At 33.5% G+C, this 25,562-nt stretch overlaps 1 protein-coding gene across 1 annotated transcript; it reads right to left on the bottom strand.

Annotated features, from left to right (window-relative positions):
* Window positions 1-1,906: 1,906 nt before the first annotated feature.
* LOC132544938 (uncharacterized) lies at window positions 1,907-22,287 on the bottom strand. The gene is made up of 13 exons (XM_060208600.1): window positions 22,191-22,287; window positions 11,481-11,776; window positions 11,177-11,233; window positions 9,636-9,718; window positions 8,912-9,063; window positions 8,445-8,567; window positions 7,598-7,757; window positions 6,497-7,006; window positions 6,161-6,267; window positions 5,823-5,941; window positions 5,539-5,612; window positions 4,652-4,813; window positions 1,907-4,033 (listed from the first exon to the last, which is right to left on the bottom strand). The coding sequence occupies exons 2-13, from the start codon at window positions 11,679-11,681 to the stop codon at window positions 3,856-3,858; spliced, it is 1,926 nt and encodes a 641-aa protein (XP_060064583.1). The 5' UTR covers window positions 11,682-11,776; window positions 22,191-22,287; the 3' UTR covers window positions 1,907-3,855.
* Window positions 22,288-25,562: the final 3,275 nt, after the last annotated feature.

Here is a 25,562-nt window from a genome sequence, read left to right on the forward strand (position 1 = left end):
AGTTTTAAAACTTTTTGCAATGTTACTTAAATTTAGTAATGTTTGTTCTAAAAATAAAATATGCCATCATTAATAAGTAAAAACAATATATATGTACATTATTTCCAAAAAAATATTCAGTTAGGGGCCATAATCTTACACTGCAGACTGGCAGATTTACTGAAATAAACTGAAGACCCTCCAGTCCAAAAGTAGTATGGGGTACGTGTGGGTTTATTACCAGACGAGGACTTATTGGTGGATAAATTTACTACACTAACACAGCTCTCAATGACATCTCCTGCAATTACAGGACTAGTAAAAGTGAGATCATTCACAATTTTCTTGAACAAGTGACAGAAATTTACAGTTGAACTACATGTTATCACTAATTTCTTAATATTATTAGAATATCAATAATAGCCATAACCCATCTAATAAAATAAAGGCAAATTTTCAATATTCCAACATAATTTATCTCCTTTTTTTCAAATTATTTAAAACAACAATCATGTGATTTCATTTTCTTTTCATTATAGTTTATTTCAAAATCCAGTCATTACTTTCAACCATCCTCAATTCACAAAAAAAGGTTAAAAATTTCATCATGGATATTGCAATGGATATAGAAACTTTTAGGTGAAAATCGTCATCAATTGTATGTTACAAAGTATGTCCTTAAAAATCCTGAAAAAGTGCCAAAGATAACAGATATCATGACCCTGTTCTTACCAGGTACAATGGTAAATAATTCCTCAACTCACCGATATGACCATGTATAATGGAATGGAAACTAGTGAGGTACACTACATAAAATTTCATCACATACAAATAATAATTACATATCATATCATAATATATATTATGATTATTATAGTATTACATTTACATATTAATGATTTTTCACAATCACACAGGTTATAGGACACTCAAAATCAATTATATAAATTTCTTGTATAATTTATTTTCTGCATCATTTCATGAGAATAAAATTCTAATCAAAACAATTTACAGAAAGGAAATTGATTTCTATTTATTTCCTGAATGTAATTTTTGTAATGAAGTTGTTTGTCACAAAAATCCATGATTCAAATAATGATATGATTGAATGCGTGCATATACTTGTAAGGGAGATAACTTTTAACAAAATTCAGAGGTCACAACAAAAACAGCTATTGGTACATCAGGAGTTTAACATAAAATATGATATCCCTGATGTCTAACGTACCACATTTTAATTTTTCACATGTGCCAGTAAAATAGTAAAGATAAATCCTCTTTTAATGGTAAAGTGGTTACTCAAATTCTACGAATCCAAATTAGGTTTCTCTTTTGAATTCTTCCTGTGCATGTTGTTAATTGCTATGAGATAAAATTACCAAAAACAAATTATATTAAGAAAATGTAATCAATAGAAATGACTAATGTTTAAATATGAAAATGACATTTGTTACAAGGCCTAAGAAATATTTACCCGGGGTAAACTGTATTTGATATTAAAACAATATGTGTAACATTAAAACAATAACTGTATTAACTTAGTATTATAAAAGATTTAACAAATATTTGGTTCAAAGCTGTTATACATTGAAAAATTTCTGCCTAAATGGGAAGAATTTGGCATTTTCTAAAATGAGACAATACTTGTTTGAAAAATTGTGGACGGATAGGTGTATTACTTGATTGTTACGAAAAAACACAGGAAGTATGCAATCATCATATCATGATAAAGTTGTCAGGATTTTTAAAAAAAAAATCATTATCTTGTACATGTATCATGACATTCAGGTGAAACATCACTGTTGATTTATTGTGAAATCACAGAGAAATATAAGACAGATAATGATGTCACAGTTGAGATAATACCTTTATCCAAAAATGACATTAAATAAATATTTTCTGAAAAAATTTACCAAAAAATTTCCTGACTGTCTATTTCTTTGGTTTGTTGGTACGGGTACATGTAGAATTTTTTTGCATACAATAAGAAATAATTTGATATGTCATTAAGTATGTTTAAAAACATATCAAATTAATCATTTCTATCTCAATAATTTAGGCAGTAAATGATCATTTTGCATGAAGTAGATCATATAAAGATATATCAAGTCATGTATTTACTTCATCTTTTAATTATTTCAATTTCACAAATGACCTTATTACCATTTTTCATTGAGGGCTATCTTTTTTCAAAACTTTTGTCAGCCCAATAAAACCTCCTCATCTTTAACATGAAAATATTGTTCCGGCAGATGATTACATAAAATACATAAAAAATTGTATATTTTTGGGTATGGCCTGCACAAATAGGGTCACATAACAAGCATGTGGTCATATATTACTCTAATTGAAAAGCAATTCTCTATACATATAATGTATCAGAATAAATTTCATTTTCTGTGGAGGGCATTGCTTCTATCTCAAGGAAACAACACCTAATTTCTAAAAACACTTCATCTTTTTAGAATACCCTCAACAGAAAGGAATATCAGAGATTCACAGGTATATTGTTTGTAATCTGAATTACAAGCACCATTAGGAGTTCACACAAAACTACTTTTGAATAGTTACATGGAAATGTTATGAGCACAGCATTATTTAGACTAGTAATACAGTGTAAACAACAGTCTAGAGAACAACAACAACAACAACAACAGTTTAACAAAGAACACTCTAACACAAACATGTTTTCACCCTAAAATTATTATCTGATATTTACAGAGATAATGAAACTTTTTCCATTAACAACTATATTCCATCTACTTTTGATTTCCCAACAAATATCATGTTATAATGCTCTGACAATAACAAAAACAAAAAGATCTTTTCGAAGCACTGACAAAAATATGTTACCCACTTATATGAAAATAAGAGCACAAAGTATAGTACAGATATCATAACCAAGAACAAATTTTAAAAATATATAAACTGATATTTTATCAATGCATTAAAACAAATCCCTTTTAATATTTTCCATAAAAAGAATAAAGAATTACATAAGGCTTGTTTTGTTAATAGAAGAATTTGATAACCTTCAGGTGATAATCCCCTTGGTGGGCCATTCCATTTACTGACCTAAAATAAATTGATAACTGTTATATGGCAAGACATTTAAAATGTCCAGATTATAATGAAAAAAAGTCAGTTTTCAGGCTTCCTTAACAGTTTGTGATGAGATCATCATATCATGGAAATTCCCTGTTACTATTTTTAGTCTAGGATATCAATTTGCTATGAAATTGCAGGAAATCGTCATTTTGTCAAGACCTGTGTTTGATCTCTAGACCAATCATAGAAGAGGGATTTTCTCAGTCATATAACATTTCTACTACGTATAAACTGTATGTATAACTTTCATCTTAATTATGACACAAACACAAAATGTTAAAATATTCTAGTCTACATGTATATATGAACACAAAAAGTTGTCTGGTCTGTACCCTGTGAGACTACAACAGTTTTTTCTTTGATACAATATGCTAAACTTTTGTTCTCAAAATCACATCAATATCAATATGCAAGTCAAAATCAAGGTTTTACAAATAAAATTGTCGATGGCCAGCATAAAATGTGATATCCCCATTCTTGTTTTTCTTGCATAAATACATAAACATGATGCTGTTACAAGGATAGATCTTAGTACTGTAGACTGTGCCACTTGTTCCATTTCTTCACTTTGATTTGAAATAGGATAAAATAAAAGATGTCAAAAAATATAACCAATTATGATACTGGTAATATTATAAGAAAACTCCATAAGACATAAATATGAACATTTTATCACTCCATGTGTTCTCTAATAAGACATACAGTAACAATTTCTTATTGAAGATAGCAACAACAAACAACACCATTAACATGATGATTAATGTCAGATTATTTTTTCTGCGTATTTAACTTGTCGTTGATAAAGATGCTGTAAACTACCATCATCCAGAGGACAAAGCCAAAGAAAAAGAACGAGAGGTTGACATCAAATGGTGGTCCCAACTTCTCGGCACCATATCCAATAGACCATGCAAATATGCTTCCTCCTACAGCCGGAGCAAGTGACCTGTAACAAGAATGAATATGTGATACACTAACAACCAGATTAATGGATCAGTCCAGGCTCAAGTTTCACGAATCATACTTACTTATGGAAATCTTATCTACCATAGAAAAACATTACATAAGTTATAGAAAAACTTCAATTTTGAGGAATTTCCTTAACAAGTACAATGCTTTCCTATGGGAAATTCTAAGTTAAGGAATATTCCTTAAGTTAAGAAAGATTCATGAAACAGAGGCCAAGAAAATTGGGATTTATAAATAGGAATATAGCAAACCTTAGTTGTTTTGTTTTACTGAAAATTCAGGTCTCAAGGGCAACAAATGATTAGAAATACTGTATCAATTCCTTTTGCTGGATAATTACATACAAGATGAACCACTATACCAGGGGAGGAATGCAAGCTGTAGTGGCTATCCAATGTGTAAAACCTACATGCTTCTTTGTTTAAACAATTACTCTCTTTTATCATGTCCAGACACCTGCATGACCATATGGGGCTTCCTCTCCAAGCCCTCCAGTTTGAAATAGCTTGTTTCGCTAGTACTGTAAAATACATACAATTTATAACCACCAACACATTGTGCTTCATTTCATAAAATGTGAATGCCAAGATCTCACCTTGCAAAAGCTGTCATTGTCATAGCGATGCCATTGACAGCTCCGGCCCGATTGGGTGGGGCAGAATTGTTGACAAATAAAGAAGAGGCACTAAAACAACATGCAGTGAGAAGCTTCTGTGGGAGCAAGATCATTACGACCAAAACCATCAGCACTGTGTCTCTGCATAAGAAACAAAACATTGTGAAGATATGATTTTAAGTACAACTCACATGAAATTTTTTTTTTTAATTCTTGTCCACACAAATCTGTGAATGTGACTTTTTCCAGAAAAGTGAACATGTAACAGTGGTGATTTCTGAAGCTTTCAGTCTTTCATTACCAATAATTAACTCTTCAATATTATCAAATATCGGTGTCTTTTAATAATAAATTCTGGTGTGATTTCATGTTAGGGCTATTCCATTGAAACATCTATCCCCTAATTTTATTCATGAGAACCAACTCTGACTTTAACTGACAGTTTGCATAGAAGTAATAGATAGGAAAACCAAACAATGGCTACAAATGTTTTATTTTAGAGCCCTTAAATCAAGCAAATATTTTACTAGAAAAGTCCTTATCATTTAACAGACTTGGTGTACTTTTGAAATAAGCATCTGGATATTCAAGGTGTTTTTAAGTCTATAACTATAAAATAGGGGGATGGTGTCACAAAGCATTGCCAACCATGTCCGTCATGTTCCGTACAGATTCAATGTAAGCACCTAGCACCTTCATTCTTTTACAGACTTTGAACACTGTTGTGTTTCAGTGATCAAACGTCAATGCCTTGGGGGCGGGGGATTTTTAAAGCTACTATCTAGCTTTGTTTCTTGCTTGTCTGGGATTTTTTTATGGAATTGTTTTGTATCAGTTATATTTACAGATACAAAGGACATACTTACTGGTTTTGTAGAAGATGTAACATTGGCATCACAGTTACTACCACCATAAGCACCAAGGTACAACCAGCGAAGGTCTGAAACCAGCAATTCAAGAAAGTGTAGCTTCAAAATCCAATCGTTTTAAAATCAACCGCAATATCACCCATATAATTTTTACAAACATGTTTTTATTCTTCACATTAAGTATTATAATTTCAATCAAATTGAAAATAATTTTATCAGAGCAAAGTTTTGTTTCTATATACAACTATAATAAAACCAAGCATTTTTATGGTTGTACCTACTTTTTTCAGACCAAACTTGTGGGCCAGGAAGGGAAACAGAAAGAGATTAAGCACTAGTAGAGGTAAAGATGATATCCCGATCACTGCTCCAATCCTATCTGGGGCATAGTTTAACCCATCTGAACAAAAAAATGAAACAACACATGTACCAAGGATACTTTATTTAGGAGAATTATTCCCTGATCTATGTTAATATATAAATCATAATAAAATCATTTATGATGATGATAACTATGACCAATTAGAAAAAAGTATACTGAGCAGTAAATAAATCGAAAATTAATTGAAGATGTTTGAACTATATTTAGTTAATACTGTAGGTTTGTATCTGTACTCACCAAATCTGTGTTCTGTGGAAGCCCAGACAGTGAAGATTTCCTCAAACCCGATCATGCCAAATGAGAAAACTGTGTAAACCATGACAGCTTGTCGAACATCTCCCATTCTGTAAAAGGCAAACTTAAAAATAACTGGTTATTTCCTTTTTGATAAATTCATGATATGTATTAAGGATGTATGCTATCTTCATTTTCTTATTTATTTAAGAGTTATCAAACTTACATTTCTAGACTTTACTTGATTCTAGCTCTCTTTGTTTTCGTATAAAATCTGCTTTTCTAGAAAAACATGGCAAAATAACAATCAAAACCTTCTAAAAGATGACAAAAATTTACCTGAAAAGTGTCACTAAGTTTGTGTTTTTTATAGCACTTAAGCATCCAGAAGGCTGTTCCTTTTTACTCCCCTCCTGTTGTATCTCTCCATTACAAGAATCTTCCACACCCTTTGACAAATGTACATTGTTACTATTATCATGAGTACTTTGACTTCTTGATATGCTCAATTCATGACTTGATTTTGAAATCTGTGCCATATCAACAACAAAATTTTCCTTATTTTTCAGCAAATCTACTGGCAGATGACACAAAGACAGACTTTTTTTCCTGTGGTCAAGTGATAACATTTGTCGAAGTTCCTCTCCCAGAATTCCTTGGTGTCCTGTCTGAGCCTCTTTCTGAAATAAGTAGGTCCCAGCTTCAGCTTCACAGTGTAGATTCTCTACTGACAAAGCTATTTTTGGTTGTGAGTAATCTTCATTGTATCCATCTGGTAGTTTTGACGAGTCATTTGTAAGGGCAGTCAAAGCCTCTTCTTCCTCTGTACTCCTATCATTTGTGTTCTTTCTATGAGTAGAAAAAACATGGGAAATATTTAAAATTGGTTCATGACATACAAATATTTTTTTCAATACTGTACAAAAGATACCTAAGTGAACAGTAGTACTTTTCAACACCAGAAAAATAATGAATCAATTCTAACCTTTTCTTAGGGAACACACGATTAGCATCTTAAAAGCTAAGCTGTATTTTTGGCGAAAGTGATAATGACAAAAGTGGCAAGCCTCTGGCAATATAGTTCCAAACTTCATCTGATATAACAGTGACTTTATGGATTTTCATAGATCAACATGTTCATTACAACATGTAAAATCACTTATTTCAACAACTATGTATATTTCTAACATAATATTTAAGTAAATTCAGAGAGTGATTCTGTTGAATTACTACACACGCTAAATTACAGCTGTTTTCGGTCACTACCAAATACAGCAAAAATGTATGTGGCATATGTATTCCGGCAATGGCAGTGCCATTTTCAGGATGAAACAGTTTCCTTGGCATATCAAAAGTGTATTACTAATGAAAATAAAAGACAAACTATCAGATCACGAGTGTCAAACTTTACAAGAACTTTACAAACTCAGATCTACTTACTTTGAATTAAGAGTCTCTGGAAGCATGAAGAAATCCAAGATGTCCACCAGTACACAAATGATGAAAATGATCATGCTTGGGAGAAGATACGGGAACGTTCCAAACACGCCATCAGCTGAGAAGGATTGTGGGTAACGTTTCACGGGAGAAGCAAGAAGTCCTGTGGAGAAAAATAAAATTTTGGATTGATTTCACAACCAGCTATCTCAGATATAGTGCACAGTGGATCAGAACTGGTTGTATATGTTATAGAAAGAATATGATCATTTAGCCAGGGACAGCAAAACACAGGTTTTCCTGATTTTTCTTATTGAAATCAATGCTTTAGAGAGTTTTGATCATTTGGAATATGTTTTAAAAAAGCAAAATATGTTGAAAAAAAGCTTGTAAGCTGTTTGATTCTATCTGAACAGAATTTACCCTTATAATTTTCATAAAATGTTCTTTAAATGAAGCATTCACATCCAGAAAAGCTATCCACTAAAAAGAACAAACAGCTATTTGTTTATCAAAGCCCTACACCAGATCACCAAAATTAGTCAGTTCTTTATACTGAGGTGTGAGTATTGTCAACATTTATGTATTTCCTACTGCGGACTGGTTAGCTGTGATTGAAATTCCAAGAAATTACAAATTACATTGACGGTATGGGATAGATTTTCATTTTACTGTTTATTCAGTACTAGAATATGTCTCCCTACTGGGCACATGTATGACGATTTTTCCCACCTTGGAAAACTAAGGCAGGGTTCTCTACCCTATTAATATGGCCTGTTATGTCCTCATTCCAAAACCCCCCCCCTGCCACAGTTGCCATGATTGATACATTTAACCAGCGTATACTCACCCCCAGCAGTAGGACCAAGGACGATCCCTGCTCCCCAGGCCACAGAAATGATCGACATCCCCAGGGCCTGGTTAGTGTTGTCACAGATCTCATACAGAACAGTTTTAGCCGTCCCCACCGTACCTACAAAATGACACATTAGAAGTTGCTAAGATCAAACAACTCTGTGAATACCTTTCTGCAACATATTATTTGTATTTAATAAAAACCTATTACCTGAAATTTGATCAAATTTTATTCATATCATGATGATTCTAAAGAGGATACCTCTTTCGTAACATAATAACAAAATTTGAAAGAAAGATAACTTCAAAATTTCATCATTTTTCCCAGAAGTAAAAGAGATGATGAAAATATTAAATACAGAATGTGATCAATCTAAGGTCTGATAGCAGATGTTCCTGGCCATTTAGGACTGATATTAAGTGCCAATACATTTCTGTTAATTTCATTTCTGAGCTGCTTACCATTAGCAAGTCCAGTCAGGAAGCGGGAAATGATAGCCATTGGGAGATTGTAGGTAAACCCAAACACGAAAGAGAAAAATCCATTTCCAAATATAGTGATCATCATAACTGGGCGTCGTCCATATCTGTCTGACAACCAGCCCCAGAAATAACTGTTAATGAAATCACAGCAGAATTTTTGTAAAGTTAGATGATAGTGACATTCTACCCAAAGGATGGGCCAGTAGTTTACCTTGGACACCGCCTTCCAATCATTTTTAATAAAAAAAAATGTACAAGAAAAAATGTGACTTGTGTAGAAAGACCAAAAACATTAATGCAGAACATTTTCTACAAGTTGGAATAAAAGTCCTTATAACACAACCAGTAGTAGTGTTTGAGATGGTAGCTGAATTGACAACAACATATTGTTATAATCTTGTGTTTTTACTGTCTATAATCTGTTTACCACCTCATCTCACTATCAGTTGATTCCTTACCATCTTGTACACAACTCATAATGTACGCTAGTACTAGAACTCTCCACATTGGTTATTTGTCCGATGAAGGTGACCATGTAGTCATCGAAACGTCACACTCTAATCTTCTACTGGTTGTGTTATAAGAAATTCTATTCTATTAATGCAGATGATTCAACAGATGTAGCTTTAACTGTTAATTTTCTACTAGAAATGCTATTGTCACATAACAAACTTCCACACTTCCATCCCAGACAGTTACTGACCTTCCAAAAGCTCTCCCCGCAAATACAGCAGATGCCACCAAACCAGCATAGTATCCCTTGTCCTCTTCTTCATAACCAAACCCCTGTCACAGAACAAAATTATAATAAAGCTTATCAGAGTCAAATGTTACAATTTATTTTCAAAAAGGATTTATCATAAAAGAAAAATAAGGGTACAGACATAGATGCTTTCATCGATTCTTTTCATTGGATTCAAAATATTCTTTTAATATACTTTAATATAATCCTACTCAATCAAAACATGCATTTATTGATTTGTGAGATGATACAACAGTTTCCTGTCGTTAAAAAGATGTTATTTGTAAGTAACAGCTGTATTGCATCTGGTGACATTATTTAGTGATATTTTGATAAAAGAAACAGTAAAAATTTAATACATTATGTACGTACATTATACAGTATTTAATCTGCAAGAGATTTCAAGACATGGGAAGATTTTTTACCAAAATCATTTGCCTGTTTATCTGATAATACTTCCCTTATATCTCATGAACCATGTAATTTTATAAAGTAATTTAGTTAAGAAAGATGAATGTATAGTTAGAAATTTGTCATGTATACCATTCCTAGGTTATGATAAGGTTGAGCGATCAGATATCAACTTACACTTTACCAGCAATATACGGCTAATGCTACATTAGTTAACTAATTACTATTGCACAAGTCAGCGTAAGTGAAGCCACGTAGATTATATGTAAGCAATGTAGCAATATTCATCTATATACCAGTAACCTATGTTACTTATATAACACTTGTTTGTTCCATCCTATCTAGCTAAAGATGGTTTACCCATCTGACCTCTATCTGTTATTAAGTATAAAAGAAAGCCCTACCATGGGTATAATTATCAATCCTCATTGTAGGTATAAATGTATTAACTACACTGATACAATCCTCATTGTAGGTATAAATGTATTAACTACACTGATACAAGTAAACTGGACTTGATTTATTCCTACACAACAATACACAGAAGTATTACCCTTCAAACTTATACAGTGTATTACTCTATGGCAGCTGATTAAACCGCTATATATCCATCACTGAATACGTAATCTAACGTGTTCAGCAGTAAGCCTACAAAACTACTTATATGTAAACATTGAGTGATTTGGATTTTTAACAGGAAAAAGATGAATGCAATTTTCAGGCATTTCTACTGGAACTATATCAGCTGTTAGTTGGCTTGTCATCAGATCATGGTTTATTACCAGACAAGTACAGCTATAAACTTTTTATTTTTTCTAATTTACATCAAACCACCTGATCAGCTACATCATTTTATAAAATCTCTGACGAAGGATATCATCGTAGCACCATTTTATTTACCACACAAATGTAGTATTGTAACACTGGTCTGGTTGTTAACAAATCAATAAACCTTGGCTTGGTAGAAAGTCGTCAGATATTGAGATTAATGATTAATAATAATAAGTAATCTCTGTCCACTAGACTTTTATTGAAGGACAGTAATTACCTAGATATTTAACAGTAACTGACCATTATATGATAAAACTTACCACGATCATTTCTGGCAGGAAAGGAAACAGGAAAGTCAAACTAACAGCACTGCAAAACTGGAAAAAACAATCAAAATTCATTCAAACTCTACAAAAAAAACCAAAATGAAAAATGTTTCTGACACAGAATTGTGATAAGTGCCCACCAAGACACCAGACTTTGTTAACATTTCATATAAATGACATTATGTAAGAAATCTAACCTGATACCTGGCATTAAGGGTTTCATGACATAACTTACGATGCATTCTTGTAGTTATTCGGAAAATAATTGAGATATCTTTGTAACACAAAACATGCTTACTAATGAAACAAAGACCAAGAAGACATGTCTCCAATTCAGTGGGGTTGCGTTTTTATCTCCAACACGGATCTTGTCCTTCATCGTCATCCATAATGAAGATTTTCTTGGTATCACATCATCATTGTCGCCTTTGTCTTCGCTGTTGTCATCCAAATTGGAATGAACACCATTGGTAGCAATTTTTGTATCACTTTTCTCCATGTTTCTCAAATTTATTACAACACTGTAGATTTGCAAGTCCACAAATAAAACATCTTTTGTCTGCCTTTAAAAAATCTGTGATTTCTTCTAAGCATCTGGAATAAAACATTTCAAAAGATTACGTTAAATGAGATGGAATAAGCTCCCGAGTCATTTGTGTGAGCACCAAGACTGGATCTGGAGAATTACTATATAGCATCGCTTTCAGTTAAAATATGAAATTATGAAAAATTGTTGTCAGAATCCTTTAACTGAAATCTAAAGATTTGTGGAGTCTGGAAAAACAATGATAACACTGTGGAAAACAATCCATAAAACAAAGACAATAATATCAAGTGATCACAGATCTGTCAGATTTTTAAAAGCAGGCACGATTCCGCAGACCTTAGAAAACTATGTTAGATAATTCAAACCGTACTGTTTAAAATTATTACCAAACTACAGTCCTGAATTCTACATAAATATTCCAGGTATGTCTCAGGTTGGGCTAATTATATATGTATATCCTGTAATGTTTTACATATCAGTACATACATGTATATATTTATATGCATACGGTCATCTCACACATCTGGTCTAGAAGTGTACCTGTTTCCAGACTGGACTGACGTATTTAACTGCATCATTTTCATAATAGCACATTTGTCACATAACATATCTCTCTACACTTTGTTATCTGAACTGAACTGTGGGTCAAGTGTACAGTATCACCCACCCACCTGGTTTCATCAGGTAAACCTGATATTTGCGCTAGGATCAGACTGACCCAGTAAAATCTTGGAAATGCAGGAATCACCCGATATCTATTGAATCTTGCTCAGTACTTAAACATCCAGAATCAGTTTCTGGATCTAATATAGTCAGAATAATGTTTAAACATACCATAGAACATAAATACATACAAATATGGTAACCACAATGTAATCGATAATATGGTCTTTTTATCTGACGACCCATTAAAACACACATCGCCCATGATTTTGAAGGTCATGGCCATATATTAGATTACTAGAGGTTGTTATCACCGAGTGTGCTCTTTTTTATTAAGGATATAGATAGTTTATTCATTTTGTATCATCAGGTATCAGACATGTATATACTGCTCACAGCAATACATGCATATACATAACACATTCATAGCGTCCTTAAATTTGTTCATTTGCATGGTTTATTGCCTTGTAAACAGCTTCTCATTATAATGGGGGTCTCTCCACAGTAGCTAGTAGCTACCTCATTGATCAACATACATGTGGCCAGTCACAAGCCGTCCAGGGTAATCAAAGTAAAGTGCCTTTCCCAAGGACACAACCACATAATCGCAGACCAGTCTGTTTATCGGCTTCGAAAGAAAAAGAAATCACCTAGGGTACAAAGTTTTGAGCAACACACCTTTATCTTCACCTGAGGTTACCTACATGCTCTAACCCATTTACCTATCTCTCCATAAGCTATGTAATACAGAAAATGTTTGAGATCAATATTTAATGTGTTCTGTAATGATACAGATTATATATGTATTTTCAAGTTTTGATGCTATTACATTTTCAAAATCATATTTGAAATTGTTCATTTTTAGTATTGTCCATATAAGGAATTCTTTATTTATAAATCAATTCAAAGGTAAAAATGTATCTAAAATCAGAAATTTGTGAGTAAACATGTCCATATGGATATTTCAAATACCACAATTCCAGATTATTTACCAACAAACTAAACTGATATTACTACACACATGTCAAATTAATTTATAAACAAACTGAAACCATTCACATGTTTTACATTGCATGTTTAAATTTATCATTCAGAAACACAGCAAACCTGGTCTGTACTACTACAGTTTTAAATAAGTATATACAACTTGCTGAATAAAAAAGACACTTACCTACATATTCACCATCAACAGCCAAAATATATATATAAACCAGCTCTGACGTTTATCAAAATATATGTTGATCATTAAATTTACATATAGATCTATATAGATTATGAATTGTATTTCTCTTCTTTAAGATACTGTGTATGCTTAGTCTAATCATCAGGATACAGACATTCGAGATATATCTCTTAAAGTGTGCTGATAAAAATGTCGCTGAAATTTTAGTAGTTGTTGCATCAGTTTTGAAAGGTGTATTTTTCCATCGTCCCATTTCACAGCGATTGCAACATGTACAATATTTATCTAAAGTGTAACCATACCAGGATGTTTTCTTTTTTTTTTTTTTAGATGGAAGATTTTAATGCCCCAGAAACTTAATTAATGAGGGTCTGCCAGGGTTGTGGCCCTGGGGTCAGACTCTGTACAAACATGTTGTCCTCTCACAGGAGGGCTATCTATCATCACACACACTATCACTACATACATTTCACTTACACAGCCTTTCACACTCATTTTATTACAATGGCTATGGAATGAAATCTGGTTAGGAATAAATACCTGTTAGTTTTACCTTACTTGTACCTCATTCATTCCCTTACACTCACTCATCATTGCTCATTACAGTTACTAATTCATTTTCTCACTCACACTTCACAGTCTTCCACCCATTCCCTGATATACAATGTACTGGCAATGCCATTGGAAATTAATATATTAAATTCTTTAGATTAGAAAATGAATAAAGTGAGCTGACTGCATATGGATTGGATTAGAGCCCCCTCTGACACAGCTCATATATAAATGATAACAGCTAATTAAATAAATCTTTTACACTGCATTGCATAGCCCTTTCATATTTATTTACAGTGTGTAAAATAAAAATAATAGATGAACACATAATCTTAAAAATTTTAATGTGTACGTTATTATACACAATGCATGAAAATGATGTATGGGGAGAATTCTCTTACATTATGGATTATTTGTTTTAATTGTTTAGAATTATTGTGAATATTCCCCACTTGTTTTGAAATTTTGATTCTAAATTATGTTTTTTTGCAATATATTTTTCTACTTTCAAAACCCGAGTGAAATACAGTTTACATGCTTGGAAGGATGGTAGTTTATTTTTAAATTTACATGAATAAATGTGAAATTTCAACATTACGAGGAAGTGGTTTAATCTTTGACTAAAGTTTGCATTACCAAATATTACATCAGTGGCATTTACTACAAGATCATTCTGGGTATTATCATTTTCAGAGTACCACATAATAAATTCTTCTAATAATTCATTTGTATAATAACAATAGTATAGAATGTGTTCCACTGTTTCTTCCTCTCTATTGCAGAATGAACATAAATTATCTTGTTCTATATCGATTTTAAATAAAAAGGATTTAGTAGGTAAAATTCTGTGATGTATCTTATACTGAAAGGCCTGTAGTTTAGTTTCTCTAGTATATTGAAAAACAGAAGCATAAGTATCAAATATGAAATTTTCCCTTAGATCTAATTTGGCTCTCCATTTATCCTGACTCGTGAATGGATTAATAAACTTTTTATCCAAGAAGATTTTGTAAATAAATTTCAAGCATGGAGAGGTCTTTATTTTATGAATTACATTGGTAGTTTTACACAATTCTACATTTTCCCCCAAAAAACTCCTTCGATATTCATCTTTCCACCTCTGATTAATTTTGTTTACAAGAGAATAAAATTGCAAAAATCCTAAATTTGGAATATCCTGAACATCCTGATATCTTTTTAAATTACCATTCTGAAAAAGATCCTTTATTTTACTAAAGCCAAACCGTTTCCAGCTGATACCCAGGTACATTTTGTTGTGTGGTAGTAGGTTAATTAAATCTTCACTTAAATATTCTTCTAGACTATGAGACTCATTTTGGATCTCTGCTAAGGCAAATATGACATCTTTCCAAAACTTGTTCTTAATATGTTTTCCTATATTTTCAAGAGAGTGTGAGTTCAGCTGAAAAGCAATGTTTGGATCAAGTTTCAAAATATCTGGAACTAAAGTTTTCCATGGTACTGATTCATTTTCCAGTAATCTTTTTAACCATTTCAATTTCAAGTTTTTGATAAAAGAAATAATATGAGTCATTTTTAGGCCTCCAACTTCAAGCAAACCAATCAAAGTATCTCTCTTAATTTTTTCAACTTTATAATTCCATATAAACTTATACAGTATGCTGTTAAGCTGAGTTAAAATTTTTGATGACGGGTTTGGGATCGAGCTGAAGATATGTACATATGTAGGAATGATTATTGATTTTACCACTGTTATTCTGCCAAGTAAAGAAAGATCTCTTTTGGTCCAGAATTTCAATTTACGTTCAGTGTCTTTTAATCTATTAGAATAGTTCAATCTTTCCATATCTTCCAAGTTCAGAGAGAAAACTATTCCTAACAGTTTGAAGTTCCTTGTAGACCATGACAGGTTAAGATCTTCACAGATTTTTTGTTCTGAAAACTTTTTGCTACCTAACCAATAAACATTAGATTTTAAAACATTAATTTTCAGACCTGATATGACAGCAAATAACCTTAGTACTTCAACAGTTGCATACAATGATTGACTTGAGCCATCTAGTAAAAGATATGCATCATCTGCATACTGACCTATGAGGAAAGTTTTACCACCTATCTGTAGAGGTTTAACATCAGGATTAGTTTTTAGAGATATTGATAAAATTTCAACACCTATAATAAAAATATATGGTGACAATGGGTCGCCTTGGCAACAACCACGGTGAAGACTGAAGAAGTTTGACAGATAACCATTATTAATTACACAACTTTTTGAATCCTTATATAAAACTCTAAACCATTTTCTAATAGATTCCCCGAAATAAAAACTTTCCATGGCCTTATCAATGAAATCCCATTCTATCGAATCAAATGCTTTTTCGAAATCAATTAGATACAATAGTCCAGGCTTATTTTTTTCTTCCAAGAGCTGCATTAAATCATAAAGTTGTCTAGTGTTTTCCCCAATAAACCTACCCTTAATGAACCCAGTTTGAGTATTGCTAATGATATCCGGTAATAATGGCTTAATCCTATTTGCGATTGCAGCAGCTGCTATTTTATAATCAACATTTAGTAACGATATGGGTCTCCAATTTTTTATATACCTTCATCCCTTCCCTCTTTTGGCAAGCATGTAATAATACCTTGACATTGAAAGTCTGAGAGTTTTCCATTTTCATATGCATAATTTACTGACCTACAAAGCAGAGTTCCTAAATCACGCCAAAAAAATTTGTAAAATTCTGCCCCAAACCCATCTGACCCTGGACTCTTCCCATTATCCATGTGTATAAGAGCTTTTGCCAATTCATCTAAATTCAGTAATCCCTCACAACTCCTTTTCTGTCCTTCATTCAACTTAACTGTATGATTAAAAAAATCTGAGTTATCAATACCCTGTGGCCCTCTGTCAGATTTGTATAGATCACCGAAAAAGTTTGCCTCCTCCTGTAAAATATCCTCCACATCATCAAGAACATTACCGGACTCTGTAATTAGTTCAGAAATAGTTTTGTTAATGTAATTTCTTTTTTCTAAATTGCAAAAGTAATTAGTATTTTTCACCATCTTCATACCATGATGCTTTAGATCTGAACATAACACCCTTTATCTTATCCCTACAAATTTCTTCCAATGTCTGTTTTTTGTTTTCCAATTCTGTAAGAGAGTCTGTAGAGGGGTATTTATTAATAATTTCTTCTAATTTGATAATATCACTCACTAGAGCTTTCTCCTGTCTTTTTCTATTCTCAACCTTATTTACAGAGAAAGAAATAGTTAGTGTACGTATTTTCATTTTTAATATTTCAAATAATAATTGGTCATTTATCCGAAAAGTGGTGAACTCAAGATTCTGTTTGTCCCCAGTTGTGATGTACTCATCTATAGTTTCACTAATACAGTTTTTAACCTGCCTGACATATTCTGCTTCCCCTAACAGTTTGATGTTGTGCTTCCAATATCCCCTTCCTCTTTGTATATTGTCTAGATTTAGTTCTAAAGAAATACACGAGTGATCAGTTCTGTAACCTGGAAAAATAGCCGTGGCTTTAATTTTTGTAAAAATATCACTTGTAGTTAAAAAATAATCTAATCTGCTTTGCCAGATAGGTGTTTTTTGCCTCCAAGTGAAAGTTTTTTGTTCTGGATAAAAATTCCTCCAAGGATCAACAAGATCAAAACTATTCATAATATTATGAATGCTTAACTGACATTTAGGGTTGTTATTTCTTACAATATTATGAGTGTCCTTATCCCTGTCCAGAACTGTATTCCAATTCCCACATATAATCATAGGATACCCTTCCCAAGTTTTCAACGTTTCACTAATGTTTTCAAAAAACTGAGGTTTATCTAGGTTGGGCCCATATATACATGTCAGTATTAGCCTATTAGTATTAATAGACATATCCAAAATAATAAACCTACCTGCTGGGTCTAATCTACTACCATGTATAGTGTAACTAAATGTATTTCTGAACAAAATAGCCACACCTGCAGGATGTTTTCTTGACACAGTTTATATACAAACCTTACAAAGACATTACTTGAACATTTCAAATAAAAAATTGCAGCATACTAATATGTACAGGCACAGGTATAGATCTAGAGATGTATAGATCATATATACCGTATTTATTCCAATAAAGGCCCCCGGGGCGTAAAATTTTTCAGACAGGGGGCGATTAATAGAACACAAAATTTTATAATTTGTTGGTTGTGACATGCCATGGCTGCCACTTAAAAACATTGTTTAACAAACTAATGAATTACTCAGCAAAGAATGCATTTGAATATTGCAGTAATTCCAACATCATCGTAGCTTTAAACATTGTTGTCAATTGCATTCTGATAACCTGAATTCTTGTATGAAATGACACAGTGTCAATTGTGTAGCTTCAGTCAAAAACGTACAATGTTCATCATCGCTTGTAGGCCTAGTTTGCATAACAAAATAAAAAAACACAGCGGTATATAAGTCAGTCTGTTTCTTAATAAATCCCACATACCTGATAACAATGTCTGGGACAAAACGAAATTACGACACTGCTTTTAAGCTTAAAGTAATCGCCTTCGTAGAGGAGAAGGGTAAACATGCTGCCGCGAAAGTGTTTCGTGTTTTCAGAAAACGAGTGCGGGACTGGTGTCAAAACAAAGAAAAATTTTAAAATCTTTCTAAAACATCTAAACGCTGTAAAGGAGGTGGGAGGCATGTCAGATATGAAGATATTGACAAAAATCTGATGAGATGGCTACAGGACAGACGGGAGGCCGGAATACGAGTGACTGGGAAAGCATTGCGGTTTGAGGCCCTGCGTATCCATAAGGCAAATGGTAGTCAATTGTTCAAAGCCTCATATGGATGGTTTTCTAAATTCAAAAAGAGACATAACATTTCGTTCAGGCGATCTACGCATGTGGCACAACATGAAGTTTCATTAATTGATGATCGTATTGACAGTTTTTTTAATTTCGTGTTAAGAATGCGTCGCTACGAGAATACCCCGATAGCCATATCGCTAACATGGACGAAACCCTGGTGTGGTTTGACATGCGAGGAAAATCGACATTGGCAATAAAGGGGGAAAAGGAGGTCAGAGTTTACAGTACTGGCTACGAAAAACAAAAAATAATGATGACACTGGCAGCATATGCCGCTGGGACTAAAATCCCCCCCCCCCCCCCTTGTGCACATGCCAGGCATTCATCCCCTTCCAAAAGATGACATACCAAGTGGTATTGTGGTATACATGTGCAGGGCCGGACAAAAATCCTGGGCAAACGAGGAAAGTATAAAATTTTGGTTAAAAAAACTCTGGGGTGTGAATAATACAGCTAGGTGTTTATTAGTATGGGACGCTTTCCGTGGTCATCTTACTGAAGATGTTAAAAAAACTGGTTCATCAAAAATATAATTCAGACATCTGTGTTATACCCGGAGGATGTACATGTAAGCTACAGCCAGCCGACGTGTCGTGGAATAAACCCTTCAAACAAAAACTTGGAGAGTTGTATGACGAATGGTGTTTCAGTGGGCCCATTGAGAAAACCAAAGCAGGGAATCGTAAAGCCCCATCTAAAGCTGTAATGTTGTCTTGGGTCAAGACAGCATGGGATAGCATTAGCCCGAACACAATCAGAAGATCGTTCAAAAAATGCGGTATCACAAATTCGCTGGACGGTAGCGAGGATCATATTTTCCAGCATGATTCTGACGATGGGGAATTCCAGGGGTTTAGTGAAAAGGATGTCCAAGCTGCAGATGACGTTTTGCAAAATTTAATGGGTGATGTGAACGCGCCTTCTATTCCACAAATAGAACTGAGTGAAAGCGAGACTGGCGAAAGTGAAAGTGAAAGTGAAGTCAGTAGTTCATACAGCAGTCCAGGCCATTAGACCTGCAGTATATTGAAATGAACCGTGGATTAAAATGATATTACTTGTGTACATGTCGTGACAGTGTAATTTTCTTGTGCCAAAATTCATTTGTTCATGTTCATGGATACCAGGAATTTAAAATTTATTAAAAGGTAAGCTTTGTAACCTGACTCCTGAGTTGTTGAAATTTACTGAGAAAACAGGTGGGGGCGTTTATTAGAGACGGGGCGTTTATTGGAATAAATACCGTATCTAAGAACATGTAGATGACCCTCGACTATGGCTGGAGGGTCACACACCTAAATATATGATCTTGAGATCAGTTTACATACAGATTTCACATAACAACTATTGCATTTTATGAAGCTAGCATTTACAGATATCAGTGTCCCAGATGGTGGATAAGAGACCCAGCTAACACCACAGCTGTTGTACATGTGCTTCTGTCTTTCATAACAAAAAGAGAACTTTCCCTCCAAAAATTAGCTAACAAGAGGGCAAATATAAAGTCATGTAATGGTCAAGTTGATTATGGACATTACATACATATATACAACATGAGCACAAGGCATGGACAAGTACATGCACAACTACACAACATAAAGAAAGATAGATCACATGACTATACATACAAAGAATGTGTACAGGTAAAATCCATTTGTACCTGTAACTTACGGGTAGTGAGGTGGTGTGAGTGGACACTAGACATATACAGTATATAACTGTAACAAAAATTGCTCATCAGAGGGCAATGCTAGAGACCAACCACACACTGCTGCATAATTTTTTATCAGGTTCCACTGCCACTTTCTCTTGCATATTTCTCTTAGCAAAATTCTATACAGGACAATAACAACTTAGACAAAATCACATTTCAACACTTTAACTTAATAAATTGCAATTTAGCCTAATAACCATATGTCAGAATATGAATTAGAAACTATGAATTTATAAAAGTCTAACATCAAGGAACATTCAACCACCTACTGCTAAAAAAAAACTAAGTGCAACTCAGCCATGTAAGCCCTGTGCTTGAATGAAATGTTTCTAACCCACCTATCTCTTTCCTAATTGTGAGCTACAGCTCAATCCTGTACAAGAATTCACTAAACGACTCATTAGGCAACACATGTAGAACTTCAGGCCACTGTTCAAATAAAAGTTACTAACCCCTCTGTTTCATTCCTAACCGTGAGATATGGTTCAATATCTTACGAGAACTCACTAAACGACTCTTAAAAGCAGAAGTCTTTCAGTGCACAAATAAACAAATCCGACCAATTCCATGTGGAGTTAATCACGGACAATAAGCTCAAAATACTTCAACATCATCAATTAATGATATTGTATATTTCTCCCCCCCCCCCCCCTCCACCTTAATTTTAGCTTGCATACATTGGGCTTCCTCATTTTGTCATACTTAATAAGGTAAGGGCTCACTGCCAATGCATTATACAGGTGTCCTATAGATAGGGATATATTTGCCATTAGCTTGTGTCCTCTTTATTTAGTATGCTTTTGCCCAGTGTTAAATTTCCCTCCTAAAATACGTCAATGCCATTTAGTAATTTGAAGACTTTAAAAAATTTAACACACGTGACCTGAATATGGGTCAAGGTCATTTTTTTGCTAACATTGTCACTTAACTAAGCTTTCATGACAGGAACCTTAGAGGAAACAAAAATGTTGGTAGCGAACAAAAAATCTGTACGAAAATTCCTGTAACTTGTCAGGAATGTTGGTAAGTTCCACAGAAAAAGCATAAGTCCAGACAAGAGCCTTTGATTCTTGTTAGGCCTATAGTTTCTGGGATGTTAAATCTTTAGCTTGTCTAATAAGTCAAACATTTCACATAACCCATGCAAGAAAAGGGTCGTGTAGACATCCAAATACCCTCATTATGCAGCAGCCATACCGGTTACTATTTCCAATGCCTCTGCTAGGAATTGAACCCAGGACCCATGGCATAATGATAATATTCAATCTATTGAGGTAAATCTCACTATCGGATAGTATCCAAATCTAGTGTTTACTAAGCTTATGTCATTCACTGGCTCCAGGAAATCAACTCTTCCTCAGTTTTTTTCAGGGGTAACAGTGATGCTTGTGAAAGTAACGTTGATTCATCAGTAAATTCCACGCACACACTACATTAGAGTAGTAGAGAGATCTGCAAACGGCTATGTGATAAGCTAACCTACCTGTATCATTGTTTCTTTACATTGTTTCATCGGGAATCGTTTTCTTCTGACTCGTATACAATAAACCAACATGAAGTATCCACTGTCACGGTTTAAATCCAGTCATTCGCATTGTCCACTTGTAATATCAATCAGCTGACGAAATATTACCTAACTTAATAATCCCCAGGAAGTTACCAAAGACATGTAATAAACGGCCCGTGAATATTGTTCATAGTCCGGAATCAACAGAAAAAAAGGATGGGCTCTTCTGTTTGTTTGTTTGTTTTTTTTTTTTTTTTTCTAATTAAGATCGAGCTCTTTTCCATGTGTTTATGCTTAAACGCCCGAGTTAAATAGAATAAATATATGGAAATGCAATATATTGCTATAACTGGTGTGAACGGTCTCAAGTGACGAAAGTACGTGGACCACTTTGCATATTCGCGACGAGATCCGGTATATCATATAACGACCAGAAAACGTATCCCGTGTCAGAGAAGTAGCATGTCTGGGAATTCAGCTCAGTTGTAAGTGCGTCCGCGAAAGTAATCTTGAATCGTGATTTCAGGAGCAAATAAAAGGGAGAACCATTTAGCGGACCCAGACGGCAAAGTAGTGATTCTATAAATCCCCGATCTTCTGATATAAAAGATATTACACAATGATATCCTTTGATGAGGTCCATAAATGGTTTAAAATCCAAAATTATATTTTTGTTTCCAGCACTAAGATTGAATTTCTTGTCATTATTTAAGCTAGCCTGAAGAATTGAAAGACATAATTTTATTTACATGTTATTTTGATAGTAGGCCTTTTACGTACAATCGTTAATTGTCTCAGTTACCGGTATTGTATTGAAGTATTGGAAGGGATCAGCTTGTGTACATTCCTTAAAGCGCCAATCCCGTTGGCGCCATAGTATGGCAAGCCGTTTTAACATTTAATCCTATTTCCTCTTAAGGGGATAGTTTTTTCACTGAAGTGAAATTCTTTTTCACTTAAGTGAAAAACAATTGCACTTAAGGGGAAATGAAACATAATGCAAATTATTAATACAACTTAAGGGGGAGAAAATCACTTAAGGGATTCTTTTTTTTCACTTAAGTGAAATAAATCCTAATGCATAATAATGTTTATTTCCCTTAAGTTTAAAAGAATTTCACTTAAGTGAAAAAGTGATATGTGCTGACATAATGCTAAATTACATTCACTTAAGGGATATTTTTTCCACTTAAGGTAAATAAAACAGTCAGTATGCTATCCACCCCCATTTCAAAATGGGAAATCGACCAGAGAAAGCGAATCTGATTGGTCAGATAGAAAATACCAAATGATTGGTTAATAAAATGGATTAGTCCAAAACTGTTGAAGAAGGTAGGTGTTCATACATCCCACTGCTTGTTTAAATTCACTTAAGTGAAAACGATTTTAACTTAAGTGAAATAATAAACCTCTTAAGACTTATAAAAATTATTTCACTTAAGTGAAATAGTTTTACACTTAAGTGAAATAAATCATAATGCGAAAAGATGTTTAATTACCTTGAGACAAAAATAATTTCACTTAAGTGAAATAAATTTATTCCACACTTCATCTTAAGAGGAAATAGGATTAAATGTTAAAACGGCTTGCCATACGTGTGTAACCTATAACCGCAACTCCGCACCGCCACTTGCGGGAATTTGAAACTTGGCACTTGATGTTATATGATAGACGATTAATAATATTTTTTTTAAATCAAAGATGTTCTGATATTGATTGTGGTATTCAACACGATAATCTCGTGCGACACTATATGATTAGAGACGTATATATCATGTGTTATATATGTCTCTGATATGATATACTTACCTATCACGTTAGAATATTAGTTTTTATAATACAACCAGTGGACGATTGAAGTGTAACGTTTTAATTAATGACTACACGATCACCTTCATCAGACAAATGACCAGTGAAGTTACGTGGAAGTAATGAATCGACCCTATGTACACTAAGGTCGAAAACAGTGTGACGAGATGGTAAATAGATTGTAGAAAAAAGTACACAAAATGATAACAATGTACCGTAGTCAATTCGGCTACACTTTGTTTAACACTTGGTCATAAGTATGCGAGAGTCTGTTCTGAAATATGCATGGGTATAAACCATTTCTTAACCAATATACGGTACTTTAGAAGCCTGTGTCAAAAGGAAGCAATATGAAAAAAGGCAGAAACAGAAAACATTGATATATTTTAGATCTGAGGAACTGATAAGTCTCTGTGATCTAATCTTACTCGAATACTGAATTCGAACGACGAGAGATTTCCCAACTCGTCGTTAACGTGCACGTTAAAAGGCCAATACGTCAAATTCTTGAATCATTAATTTAAATCACCCTAAGTAGTAACATTAGAAAAGCTGATACAGACTTGTTTATGTCTCAGCCGAACTATGTTTGACATACATTTTGTGTTCATAAATATTTAAACAAGTAAGAAGTGTTAATATGTCCATGGGGAATACGATACATGTACTTTTGTTAATCCCTAAAACGCATCTTCGACGTTGGAACAGGGCGGATACAGCTCGAACTCTGAACCCGGGGATATTAAACCCAGAACCCAAGCAGAATATTGTTTTCAGTTACCATAGAAAACACAAAAAAGAACCAACGTTTTGGAGGAAAAGGACCAATGTATTTTCCTTTTCATCGTAGTAATATTCAGGTTATCGCAATTTTGACCAATGAGAATCATCAATTATGTTTCCATAGCAACAATTCTGGAAACACCTTTCGTGTCAACGTGGCTTTGATAAATCGCACTATTTGATAAGTTTCATTGATCTAAACACTGGTGAATTACGGACAATTTATAAAAATAAAACATGGTGTACAGTCATCTGGTTACCCATAGAAACCAAAATTTCTGTTTGAAGAAGTGCATGCATATCTACACATGGTATAGAAATTACGATTTCATGAAGATCGATTTAAATTAAGGATGTGCATTGCGGGGAAGAAGGGGAGGGGTACTTGAGTATGAGGGTGTTGAATGCTAAAATCACTTTCCGTGCCCTACGTATATTTTGTATGACTAGACCAATAAACGAGAATGATTGTAATTGCATTTGATTATTTCTTTGTCCCGCCTGGAAAACATAAAATTTTAAAAAAGGCACAGTTGATTTATGAATTATTTATCATTGTATCTGTAGTATTATTATGTGTTGTTCATAAGACACACAAGTCAATATCACCCTTCAATACTATTTTATAATTAGATAATAATGAAGTAAATCATATTATATTATTGTTTCGTTCTTCGGGAATCGTCGGTGGACATGTAATTAATATGCAACATCTAACAGTAATGAATCATTAATGATACAGTCCCGGTAACGCAC

Source organism: Ylistrum balloti, unplaced genomic scaffold (assembly GCF_031769215.1).
Source record: "Ylistrum balloti isolate Yb309-2 unplaced genomic scaffold, AGI_CSIRO_Ybal_v1 Utg369816, whole genome shotgun sequence".
In the NCBI taxonomy this organism is placed as follows: Eukaryota; Metazoa; Mollusca; class Bivalvia; order Pectinida; family Pectinidae; genus Ylistrum; species Ylistrum balloti.

Excerpts from the sequence above, each read along its gene's own strand:
- LOC132544938 (XM_060208600.1), bottom strand. The coding sequence starts at position 11,681 with ATGGAGAAAAGTGATACAAAAATTGCTACCAATGGTGTTCATTCCAAT. Across the intron at positions 11,234-11,480 it reads TCTTGGTCTTTGTTTCATTA|TTTTGCAGTGCTGTTAGTTT; the intron begins GTAAGCATGTTT and ends TGTTTTTTCCAG. Across the intron at positions 7,007-7,597 it reads CCAGAGACTCTTAATTCAAA|AAAGAACACAAATGATAGGA; the intron begins GTAAGTAGATCT and ends TTCTACTCATAG.